Source organism: Rosa chinensis, chromosome 3, assembly GCF_002994745.2.
Source record: "Rosa chinensis cultivar Old Blush chromosome 3, RchiOBHm-V2, whole genome shotgun sequence".
Lineage (NCBI taxonomy): Eukaryota > Viridiplantae > Streptophyta > Magnoliopsida > Rosales > Rosaceae > Rosa > Rosa chinensis.
This window is the reverse complement of record NC_037090.1, coordinates 24,249,857-24,261,762: the sequence shown is the minus strand read 5'-3', so window position 1 is coordinate 24,261,762 and position 11,906 is coordinate 24,249,857. Positions and strand designations below refer to the sequence as shown.

The 11,906-nt window shown below is 37.9% G+C and overlaps 1 protein-coding gene and 1 pseudogene across 4 annotated transcripts; both read right to left on the bottom strand.

Annotated features, from left to right (window-relative positions):
• Positions 1 to 1,523: 1,523 nt before the first annotated feature.
• Positions 1,524 to 7,706, bottom strand: LOC112192201 (receptor-like protein 7). Of its 4 annotated transcripts, none has more exons than XM_040516549.1 (3): positions 5,757 to 7,706; positions 5,466 to 5,723; positions 1,524 to 3,155 (listed from the first exon to the last, which is right to left on the bottom strand). In XM_040516549.1, exons 1-3 carry the CDS (start codon positions 7,672 to 7,674, stop codon positions 1,759 to 1,761), a joined length of 3,573 nt encoding a protein of 1,190 aa, XP_040372483.1. In that variant the 5' UTR covers positions 7,675 to 7,706; the 3' UTR covers positions 1,524 to 1,758. The 4 variants fall into 4 exon arrangements, with proteins under 4 accessions (XP_040372483.1, XP_024187612.1, XP_040372482.1 ...); XM_024331844.2 differs by having other exon boundaries at positions 5,466 to 5,729; positions 5,763 to 7,706; XM_040516548.1 differs by having other exon boundaries at positions 1,524 to 3,150; positions 5,461 to 7,706.
• Positions 7,707 to 10,046: 2,340 nt separating this feature from the next.
• LOC112192206 overlaps positions 10,047 to 11,906 on the bottom strand; it is a 253,426-nt pseudogene continuing 251,566 nt past the window's right edge.

Sequence of the window (11,906 nt, the reverse complement as noted above, 5' to 3'; positions counted from 1 at the left end):
AAAAAATAGCCACAAGAAAAACCAAATAGAGAAATTTCATCAGTGGCAAACAGCATCTTATAAAACTACCTTTCTCAAACTTACAAAGCAATGGTGAGTTACCTTGAATCAATGGCCAGCATTCTTGCAAGCTGATTCCTTGAGTTTCCAGGATTAGAGAGTTGAACTTGTGTCACAGGAAAAAACCTACACAAACATTTTGAAGTGTGATAAGAATAAGCAGCAGAGAAGCAAGAAATGAGGTTAATCGGTAAGTATGTGGTTAGGTCCATTTGCATATAATGGGGACTCAGCAAATGCTAACATTTTAAGCTTTTGGTTCTATTGTTACAGCTGCTCATGAAGAAGTAACTAATACGAAAATTGAACACAGCAACAAAATGCATATATACCTGTGCATTTCGTTGCAAAAAGAAAAAACCGAGAGCTTCCTGGAATCCGAAACAACCACCAAAAGCTCCTTGCCCAGAATTTTATTTTTCGCAATGTATACAAGTGAGTTAAACTTGAATGGACGGATACAAGAATTTTACAGGACAAAAGTTACTGATTTCAAACAAGAAATTTCACCTAAAACTCACAAAACCCTAAAAGTGAAAAAGTTGTCATTGTTTAAGCTAACTAATAACCAGGAGTCCATGAAACTGTAAAGCCACATTTGGTTACTGATAAAGCAAAAATAATAGAACAAATAGATTATTTTTAGTACAGCAAATTGCTCCTTCCGCACAATAAAATTACTTTAAAAACACAGAAAAGAAAACATTACGCTGTTTGTTCAAGTAGCATATCTATCTTGACAAGCAAAACCACTGCTTTGACCCCAAAAAAATAAAATGAAAGCTACCAAATTGCCACATTGAATAATTTTCAATATTACGCTGTTTGTTCTCTATTCTCATTCTCGGTATTAGCAGCTGCGCTAGGAGCAGCATTAACAGTGGCACTAAATCTGGCCGGACAATTCTTGATCTAACTAATTCAATTTTCAAATACATTGAATATTTGAACGGCCCGGAAATCACATACCCAATTAGAAATCACATACCCAACCTAGGAAATTTGACGTGAGAGAGAGAGAGAGAGAGATAGGCAATTAGCTTCAGATTTCTTAGCCCTCATAATTCTGCAATCACAATAAATTGAGGCAATTTGAACTTTGAAGGGCCAAGTTTTGGAAACAAAAGCAAGGACCCTAATTGCAGAAACCAACTCAAAAACAAAATTGAAACAGAAAAGATGCATACCCAGTTTGGTTGTTGGTCCCAGAAATAGGGAAATGAGAGAGAGAGGAACATGGTTGATTTCTAATGTCGAAGGCTCGAAGCCGAAGACGACGGGCTTGTACCTGCTTTGTACAACGACGGGCCTTTTGGGCCTACTACTTTCCGACGGTTTTGGGCTCTTGAGCAAGTTGCAGTTTCTCTAGAAGTTGGTATTGGCCGTATTGCCTCTGATCAAAAATACAAAATCTTGGCATTAACCTTGTACAGATGGTAGGATATTTGAAAACAATCACCATATCACAAAACAGAGCAATTACCTGCTCACACTACACAATATTTCATAAATGTTAAAAACTTAAAGTGACTACATTGCAACAACGATTACAACACCAGACCAAGAAAGAAAAAAAAACATTACGACAAAAGAAAAAACAATTACATTATAATCATGTGATCAAATACAGAGAAAAAGCACCAGGGGAGTCTCCAGCACAATGGAGTTGAGCTGCATGCTTTGGTCTGCCTAACCATTTCAACGTCTCCAATACCTTTGATTTATGTAAACATGCCTTCTGTGATTACCAAATCTGTGTTCCAGCTTTGGGAATATCTTGAACAGGATGTTAAACATGGCTCTGTAGTACCATTTACTCCATCTCTTGCAAAACAAAAGTGACCCGACGGCAATTCCAAACCCACATGTAAATCCAATTTCAGCACTGATAACATTCCAATCAATCTCATCTCCATTCAACTTTGGAGGTGGCAATACGATTGCTGTATCCGATGTCAGAGGAGGCCCCCATAATCCTTTATTACCCTCGAAGGAGGTACTTGGAAATGTCGAAAGCTGAGTGTTGGTTGGGATCCTTCCCGTCAGTTGATTATATGAGACATTCAAGTGCGAAAGGAAATTGAGATTTGCAAACTCGGGGGGAATTTGGCCGCTCAAGTGGTTCTTTGAGAGATCTAAGGACTCCAATTGCCGCATCTTACCAAATGATGATGGGATTTTTCCGGTGAAAGCATTACCTGATAAGTTGAGGACATATAGTGATTTCAACTCTCCAATTTCCTCAGGTATTGATCCGTTGAATTTGTTGGAGGAGTAGTCAATCAAGGTGAATATAGTTAAAATCTTAACCACATCCAACTCTAAACCTTTGATACTAGCCGTAATTGCATCTTTATAATAAACTGGATAACAAATTCTACTATATTGACTCTCGCACTGATAAGAAAATCCAAAAAATCCAAGTTCAGTTGGAGAATCATCCTCATTAGACACCATAGCCTGCCATGTCAGAGACATTCTTCCTGGCATATCACCACTAAAATTGTTGTGAGCTAAATCTATTATTTGAAGCACAGGCCATGTGCCACTGGTCTTGGGACATCCAATGTTTCCATAAAACTTGTTGGACCGCAAAACAAGGATATGCAAGGTGGATAAGCTCATTAAAAAGCATGGAAAAGTATCAGCTATGTTATTGTTTCCAATGTTTAAAACCTCTAACTTTGAGCAGTTGACAAGAGATTTCGGAAACTTGCCTTGTATCTGATTGTTACTGAGGTCTAGAGTTTGTAGCTCACAAATGTTGAAAAAATTATCCGGAATTGTGCCACTCAGGTTGTTTCTCTTCAAATCAATGACCGAAAGCTGAGGCAATTGAGTCAAGCATTGGGGAATGTTTCCACTTAAGGAATTATTGGACAGATCAAGAACCTTGCCACTTGCATTGCATATTGATTTTGGAATGGCCCCGTGAAAGTTATTGCTTGAAAGAGAAAGGTAAGACTCAGTAGAAATGAAGTCACCAATGTCAGTCGGTATACTAGAGCTGAAATTATTTCTCGAATAATCTAGATAACTACTAATGAAGAACAAGGGGAAATGTCCCTGAAGCTTGTTTGAATGAAGATCAACCGTGATGTAGGACGAGAATGGACTCAGTTTAGCCGAAAAACCATAAAAGTAAAGAAGCGGTGTAGAATCAAGAAGAGTGATTGGAAAATAGGTAACTCACGCGTAATCAGGTTACTAGCCGCTGGAATATTCAAGAAGATTTGGTTTTGGACTTTTCGGGTTTCTCGTGCGAAAAGTCAGGTTTTGATTTTGAATCAGATTTGACTAACTTTTGGCCAGAATGTCCGTTTGAAACGCATGATACCTTTTCAGAATGGGAACGACGAGATCTTCAAGACTCACTTTAGTGAGCCCTATCAGATTTAAGCCAAAATGTATCGTCTTAATTATCCGATTCGTGATTTAATATTTTTATGTTAGTTTTACATTCTTTTTATTTTAGGTTTTCTAGTTTATTTTGGATTTGTTTTGTTTTAATCCGTGGGCTTTAGGGTTTCATTGTTAGTCGCCCTAGGGTTTCTTTCCCATATATAAGCAACCTTAAACGGCTGCAGAACGGATCTTTATCATATTATCAATCAAAATTGAGAGTTTTCTCTTTTATCTCTGGTGGACTCCAGAATCTTTGTTTTAGGTTTATTGCTTGTAAACCTAGGGTTACTTCCGCCCGCGTCAGTTGGTATCAGAGCAGGTTTCGCCCGCTTCTTAGCAGACGACGATCTAAGGGAGAACTTCACTACCACCAACCTCAACGACGCTGGTCGTAGAGTATCTATCAAAGAAAGTTTCGTTGAAGAGGAACATACCAAGGGATTTGCCCTAGGACAACCTCATCAATCAAAAAAAAAAAAAAGGAAAAAAAAAAAAGAAGAAGAAAGAAGAAACATGGAACATTGGATATTCACAACGCCGGATTACGACGACTTCCGAACAACATGTGTCATCAAAGACAAAGTATGCTCTGTAATAATTGACAGTGGTCTACGAGAGAATTTTGTAGCAAACAAAATTGTGGATTATTTTCAATTGCCGACAGTGAAGCTGAGTGATCCATACTGGATTCCATTTGGAGAGGAAGAATATGCACAAGTAACAGAGGTTTGTAAAGTTCCTGTCTCTATGGGAAAATTTTATAAAGAAGAGATTACTTGTCATGTGATTGACATGGATGACACTAATGTGCTTTTTGGAAGGCCATGGCATGAAAGCGTCAAAGGTGGTTATTGCAAAGATGACACATATTTATTTAGATGGGAGTCACACAAAATTAAAATCAAGCTTGGAAGGAAGAACATCAAGAATTATCCTCCTAAGGTTTTCGAGAAGAAGTTAGAGTCCAAGTTTTCTTTGCCGGTTGAGATTAATAATTTAATTGAAGAAAAGCTAGAAGAATTTCTAATGGAAGAACCTCCACAAGAATTCATGGATGAAGACCAAGAAGAGGTTAAAGATGAAATTGCTCATGAAGACATAGTTATTTGTACTGATGAAGTCTTGGAGCCTAAAATAAATCATTCAGAGCCAGATGTTATTCAAGAGTACAACCTTGAGAGCTGTGAAGAATCTACTAAGGTTGCCTATAACAGACTCATATATGGTGTTGGGTTCATGATTGTGTCATCAGAATATGCAGAAGATCCAGCCAATAATCCACATGTCCAATTGTCTAATTTTTTCTCAGGTCTTTTGTCTACCTATTCTTGTCCTTTATTCAAAAGGAACTCGAGGGCGAGTTCTTTCATAGTGGAGGAGAATGATGTAGGACGAGAATGGACTCAGTTTAGCCGAAAAACCATAAAAGTAAAGAAGCGGTGTAGAATCAAGAAGAGTGATTGGAAAATAGGTAACTCACGCGTAATCAGGTTACTAGCCGCTGGAATATTCAAGAAGATTTGGTTTTGGACTTTTCGGGTTTCTCGTGCGAAAAGTCAGGTTTTGATTTTGAATCAGATTTGACTAACTTTTGGCCAGAATGTCCGTTTGAAACGCATGATACCTTTTCAGAATGGGAACGACGAGATCTTCAAGACTCACTTTAGTGAGCCCTATCAGATTTAAGCCAAAATGTATCGTCTTAATTATCCGATTCGTGATTTAATATTTTTATGTTAGTTTTACATTCTTTTTATTTTAGGTTTTCTAGTTTATTTTGGATTTGTTTTGTTTTAATCCGTGGGCTTTAGGGTTTCATTGTTAGTCGCCCTAGGGTTTCTTTCCCATATATAAGCAACCTTAAACGGCTGCAGAACGGATCTTTATCATATTATCAATCAAAATTGAGAGTTTTCTCTTTTATCTCTGGTGGACTCCAGAATCTTTGTTTTAGGTTTATTGCTTGTAAACCTAGGGTTACTTCCGCCCGCGTCAAACCGATGACAGAACATGGGTAGAATAAAGTAGAGGAGCTTCTAAACTTTCCAAGGAGTTACAAGAAAGATTTAGTTCTTGAAGTTTGAGACTCCAAATCCAATTGGGTATATGTCCTTGAATTTGGTTGTTTGAGAGGTCCAAGTTGATTAAATGGGATTGATTTCTCAAGAAGTCTGGGAATGTTGTCAACTTGTTAGAAGCTAATGACAGGGAGCGAAGCTGAAGGAAGGAATATGAGGAATGGATACCTTGAAGCTTGTTGGAATGAAGGTCTAGATAAGATAAAGCATAAGTGGAATTAGGAGGAGGAGCTTCTAGAGTTACCAAGGAGTTGCAAGAAAGATCCAGGGAACTAAGAGATTTGAGACTCAAAATCCAATTTGGTATCTCGCCTTGAATCTGGTTGTTTGAAAGGTCCAAGCTGTAAAATGTGGACTGATTTCTCAAGAAATCTGGGAATGCTCTCAACTTGTTGGAATGAAGGTATAGAGAAGATAAAGCATAAGTGGAATTAGGAGGAGGAGCTTCTAGAGTTACCAAGGAGTTGCCAGAAAGATCAAGGGAAGTAAGAGATTTGAGACTCAAAATCCAATTAGGTATCTGGCCTTGGATCTGGTTTCCTGAAAGGTCCAAATCCGAAATATTAAGTGTGATTTGGTTTCTCAAGAAATCTGGGAATGCTCTCAACTTGTTAGAAGCCAATACCAAATTGTCAATCTGAAGGAAGGAGGAATTGGTGCCATTGTAATCAAACAACAAGCTATTGTGGGAAAGATCAACCAATGAAAGCTTTCTGGGCACTTGAGGACCACAAAAAGGGAAGCTACTGAAGTTGTTTGAAGAAAGATGAAGATCCTCAAGCCTTTGAAGATTGAAGATGGATGTTGGTATTTGTCCTTCCAAATTGTTGTTTTCCAAATAAAGACTCTCAAGTAAGGGCGAAGAGGTATTGGAAAATTCAGGGACTTGACCCGAGAACCGATTGTGGGATAGTGTTAATGTTTCCAGTTTGGGAAGAGAAAAAACAGATAAAGGAATAGTCCCATAGAGTTGATTGTCACTCAAATAGAGGGTTTCTAGATTAACAAGGGTTTCCCAGTGAATAAAACTAATGGGACTATTAAATCTGTTCCCTGACATGTCCAGGTCAGCCAACTGTGTGAGGTTTCCAATCGACTTGGGAACTGATCCAGCGAAATTGCAATGTGAAATATCTATGCTTGACAACATCTTAAGATTTCCAATAGAGTTGGGTAGGTCACCTGAAAAACTTGTCCAATATACAATTAAGGATCGAAGAGACGCATTGTTTGGAAATTCTGGAAATGAACCATGAAGATCAGAATTACCAGAAAGGTCAATGGTTTGTAGGGAAGGTATCTGAAAGATCTCTTTAGGAAATGTTCCGAGCAAGTCGGAATAACGAAGACTCAAGTCAGTCAAGTTTGGAAAATTGGCAAAGACTCTTGGAACCGGAGCATAGAAGGAGTTATATGACAAGTCAATCTCATACAGAGATTGAAGCTTTGCAAGGGAGTCACATATAGGGCCTGAAAGACCACAAGAAGACAAGCTCAACACCCTCAGATTTGGCAGTGAAGATGATATGGCTTCGCACCAGTCACTCCCCTGTCCTGATATCTCTACTGAATCAAGATATAACTCTGTAAGCTCTGTGAGGTTCTGAATTAGCATGCTTAAATTCAGGTTCTCAACTTCTGACGAGTGGTAGTAATTATCAGAGAGATCAAGAGTTACCAGCCTTGTTAAGAGTGAAATTTCAATGGGAATATGATCAGAAAAATGAGCACGACGTAAATTCAAATACCTCAATTCTGTAAGCTTTCCGATTGCAGATGGAATTGAGGAGCCATTGAAGTCGTTCTCGGCCAAATTGAGGCTCTGAAGATGTTGAAGTTGAAAGAGACTGCTTGAATTGTCAATGTGGCATGAGATAGACTCACTACTGAGGTCAAGTCCGACAACACGCCCATTGGTGCTGCAAGTTACACCAAGCCAAGAACAGCAGTCGGTGCTCGAATTCCATGTGATAAGCTTGGAGGATTCGGAAGAATTAAATCCAAGACTTTGTTTGAAATGGAGCAATGATTGTTTCTGGGCTTCAATACAGTTGCTGTGAACTGCGGGGATGAGGTTAGAAACAGTGGTAGTGAATAAGAAAAGGAAGAAATGGAGGAACAGAGTGGGCATGTTTTAAGCAAATTAAGGTTTAGACGCAGGCACAAATGCAGTGTGGGAAAGTGATAATTGGGAACTGGTAATGGTTGTGGACTGGTGGTGGCTTTTAATAGGTCATGGAATTGGAAAATGCGTCCATAATATCTGTGCCAGGCTTGACTTCGAAGTCCTTCATCTCTATCGATGGGCAACTTCCAAGAAAAACGAGACGCTGGGAAAGAGGTTTTTCTCATGATCAATTATTTTGATAGCTGCAATTGTAACAATTTATTTTCTTTATAGTTTTTTGTGGTGTATTTGAGAATGAATGAGTCAATGCATTCAAAGCAATAATAGACGTCTCAGTCTGGAGAAATTGCCTTAATCTGGTGTATTTTTGGCGTATTCGGAAGACTTGGTTGTGACTGTCTCAGTCTGGCAGTCGTATATAGCAGGAAATGGAGACATTGCCTCCATGAGTTTGGAGTTTCTTCCTTGGATATTATTATTGCACAGCAAGTGGGCGATTCAGGACTTGGGAATAGTTGGGAATGTGAGGAAGACTAGAATGAGTCTGAAAGTGACAGAAGTTTCAGCCCTACAGAATAATACAGAGCTAATTAAGCTGGTGGATGAAAGCTCAAAGGTAATAAGAACGTTCCTTCTTTTCAGTTATTTAGTATGTTGAGAATTTACTAGATAATAAGAACATTTGATAACTCAGGGGCAACTTACCCATAAAGAACAGCAACAGTACCGACTGCTCGAATTCCAAGTTATGGCTTGCAGAATGAAGAAGAATCTAATATGAGACTTTTCTTGAAATGGAACAGTGATTGTTGCTGGGCTTCAATACACTTGCTGTGAACTGCAGGGACGAGTTAGTAACACAAGCAATGATTACTGCAAAACAACAACAAGCGTGGTATGTGGCTTACTACCACATACAACTAGGAATACGTCATCCACTTGTAAGTAATATTTTTATTTTGTCGTTTTCTTGATGTGGGATCTTCACTCTTCAACCATTAGCAAAAGGAAGAGATGGAGGTAAAAATTGTCATTTCTTTTAACAAATTTTTAGACACAAGCACAAATGCAGTGAGGGCTTTAACCAAGTGTTGATGGTTGTGGTGGCTTTTAGAAGGTACTTGGAATTGGGGGAAAAAAATTGCCTCCATGAGATAATCTGGGATTGGCTTGACTTTCAAGTCTTCTCCTATCTCTCTGGAATTACCAGGAAAAATAAGACGCAACGAAAGTAGATGCGTGCTTTGAGGTTCCATCAAGTGTTTCAGTACATTGAGTTCTGATTGGTATCGCATTCAGATTTCTGAGATTTGTAGTTGGATTGACTTTGAAGTCTTCTGGCTTTGGCAATACTTCAGACACACTGACCCTACTCTTCTGGGTTATGAGATTGACAAGGTGAACGATGACACTTGTGTAGAAGTCTTTACACCCAAGCTTGACTTGGATGTCTTTCCTATCTTTCTGCAACCAGCTGGAAAACTTGGTGGAAGGGAAAAGGGGACAAGTCGCACTCAACGTGGTCAGTGGTCCTGATAGTTCCAAAGCTGAATTTCTTCAAGAAGGATTAGTTCCAAAGCTGGAAGATTTCTGTGCCTGAAGAAAAAAAAAGCAAAGCTTGTAATATAATGTGTTGTACAGAGATGCAAATGTTGTTAAAAATGTCTGCTGCTTGTGTGAGAGAGCATGACCAACTTTTCCAAATAAAAGTTCAGCTCTATTAAGTCTATTTCTGAAAATGACCATGAGCAGTCTGATTTAAATTTCTAATTCTAATTTGATACAATGAATGTTATATTTGCTCCCTGTGCTACCATCTACAATCATTCTCACCATTCTTAAATAACAGTTCTGTCTTGTGCCAAGTTGTAACCTCATCTAGGCCAACTTTAGATCGTTATTAACCAGAAGTCAACAGATCTGTGTGACTTCAATCGCCCAGATTACTATACTGCTATAATTCCATTGTGGAATCATTTCAGTTTACCATCTCTGAGAATGTGAATTCTGAATCACAAGCTTTCAACTCTAATCTACACTCATTTCAGTTTGGAAAGAGTGCAGATTGACTTTTCAAGTATGATAACAGTTCCCTTCTTTGATAGATACAATAGGTAGAATTATCACATTACTTCGAGAAATTATCACATTCCTTCTGAAAGGTATACTTCATTTAATTTCCCGACACACACGTAGCATATGGAGTACATGTCACCAAGTTTCATAAAATATCCACAAGCAGAAAACAATTGTAATCAAGATTGATAAAATTTGTTGCATTTGTTGCCCAAGTGAAGCTAAGCTTGTATAAAGTAAAAGCACCAGAGCATTACAGTGAACATAACAGAGCAGAGTGCAATATGTAACACCGATACTTATGTCCAAAGGAACCCACTTGTCATTCAACTCAGATGTTTTGGAGTATCAAGACTCGATAAAGCCTTCACAAAAGAGTTTTGCCTAAACATTAATAGATACAATACTATGATACAATCTATAGGCTACCACCACGTAGTGCAAGCACTAAATGAAGGACAGAACCACCCTCAATGTTGTAGTCTAGCAGTTTTGTCATCTCCAAGCTGCTTGCCAGCATAAACTCATTAGATGCTGATCTCTTGAAAATTGGCCAGTACTATAAACACGTGAAGCTATTAATAAGACAATAATAACAATGCAGCAATCATGCTGCTTAATAAGACTTTATTCTAGCAAGTCTTCTTAGGCTTAAAATCAAAATGCAGGTGATATCCCAAACAGTTGTCAAGTTGATGAGCATACTAGCCTTCCTACACACGCTTACGCGCATGCGGAAGTGCATTGCTCACGTGTGCGATTAACTTTTGTTTTAATTATCATGATTATTTATATTGTCCATCTTTTTATGTGGTTAAAGGCACAACAGTCAGAATTACTCAACCACTTACAACAGTCAGAATTCGCAACTATTTCTATCTTGCCTTGCTTTTTCATTTTCCTCGTACTCCTACTTCCCCAAATCAAAGCTTTACTCAGTGGAACCTCTTTCCCCAATCTTTCAGACTTATTAGTATTGACAAAAGTACCTTCATCAGCAATTGAATGGCTGCTGTTGGCACATTCCAGTTTCGCACATAAAGAGCCACTGCTAGTACATTTTTGTATCTTTACACTGTGCTCCAGAGCTGGTACCTGCGAATAATCAATCAAGAAATTTAAACAGCTTGACCCAATTTGCAAAAGTGCAGCAAAATTTAATTGGGGCAAAATTCAAGAAACTCAAAGTAGTTTCTTTAAGCAATTGTATTTCCATGAGTTCAATCATAGTAACGGAAAGTATTTTCTTTGTATTTTCAGCAGTTGGCTATTTCCATGTAGCCTTTAACAAAAAATATATAAAATTATATTTCTTGACAGTATTAGAGTAACCGATCAGATTAGATTTCTAGACACCTTCTCTTCTATCTTAGCGGGTATATATGATAAGAATCTTTGACTCCATTGATTCAGACCTATATGATTCAAAGTGTTTAATATTTTTCCTCTATAAAGTGTTCTGGGAGAATGACATTATGCTAAAGTTTTTAATGGTTCTGTTATCCAAAGACTCATGTCATTCATTCGTTAAAATTCTGTAATGGATATGAAAGCGCTTTCCTCTATATAAGAGATAGTTAACTGTACCACTTATTTCAAATACAAATTCTCAAAACTTATATCATGCAACAGCCATATAGTTTCACAACAGTGAACAAAATATACAATCGATGCAAAATCCAACAGAACATCTGCTATAAATCTGGAATCAGCAAATCATATCTTGTTTTTTTTCCCCCCTCCACTGCCTACAAAAAGAACTACTCATTCAGGTCAAAACATTGTAGTTGCATATCCAGAGATCAATCAAAAGGGAAGTTCTGTGTGACTCAACAAAAAAAGGACACATGGTTTCAAATCTCTACATTTGAAAGCATAAACATGAAGAAACACGTGAGGACTCATGGTTTCAGATCCCAACCTGGTAAAAATGGAGCATGGTTGAAGTCTAGACCCTTCAAATCTAACAAACATGAAAAACAAAAACATAATTAGTAAGCTAGCTTTCTGATTTTATATATATGTTCACCTTACCCCAGCTATCACACTTCTTGAGTAATTACCAAGTCATGAATCAACATATATACAACAAATGGACAGCCTACAACCCCAACAAACAATAAGTGATTAACTGTTCAAATTCCATGGATCACTTTAGT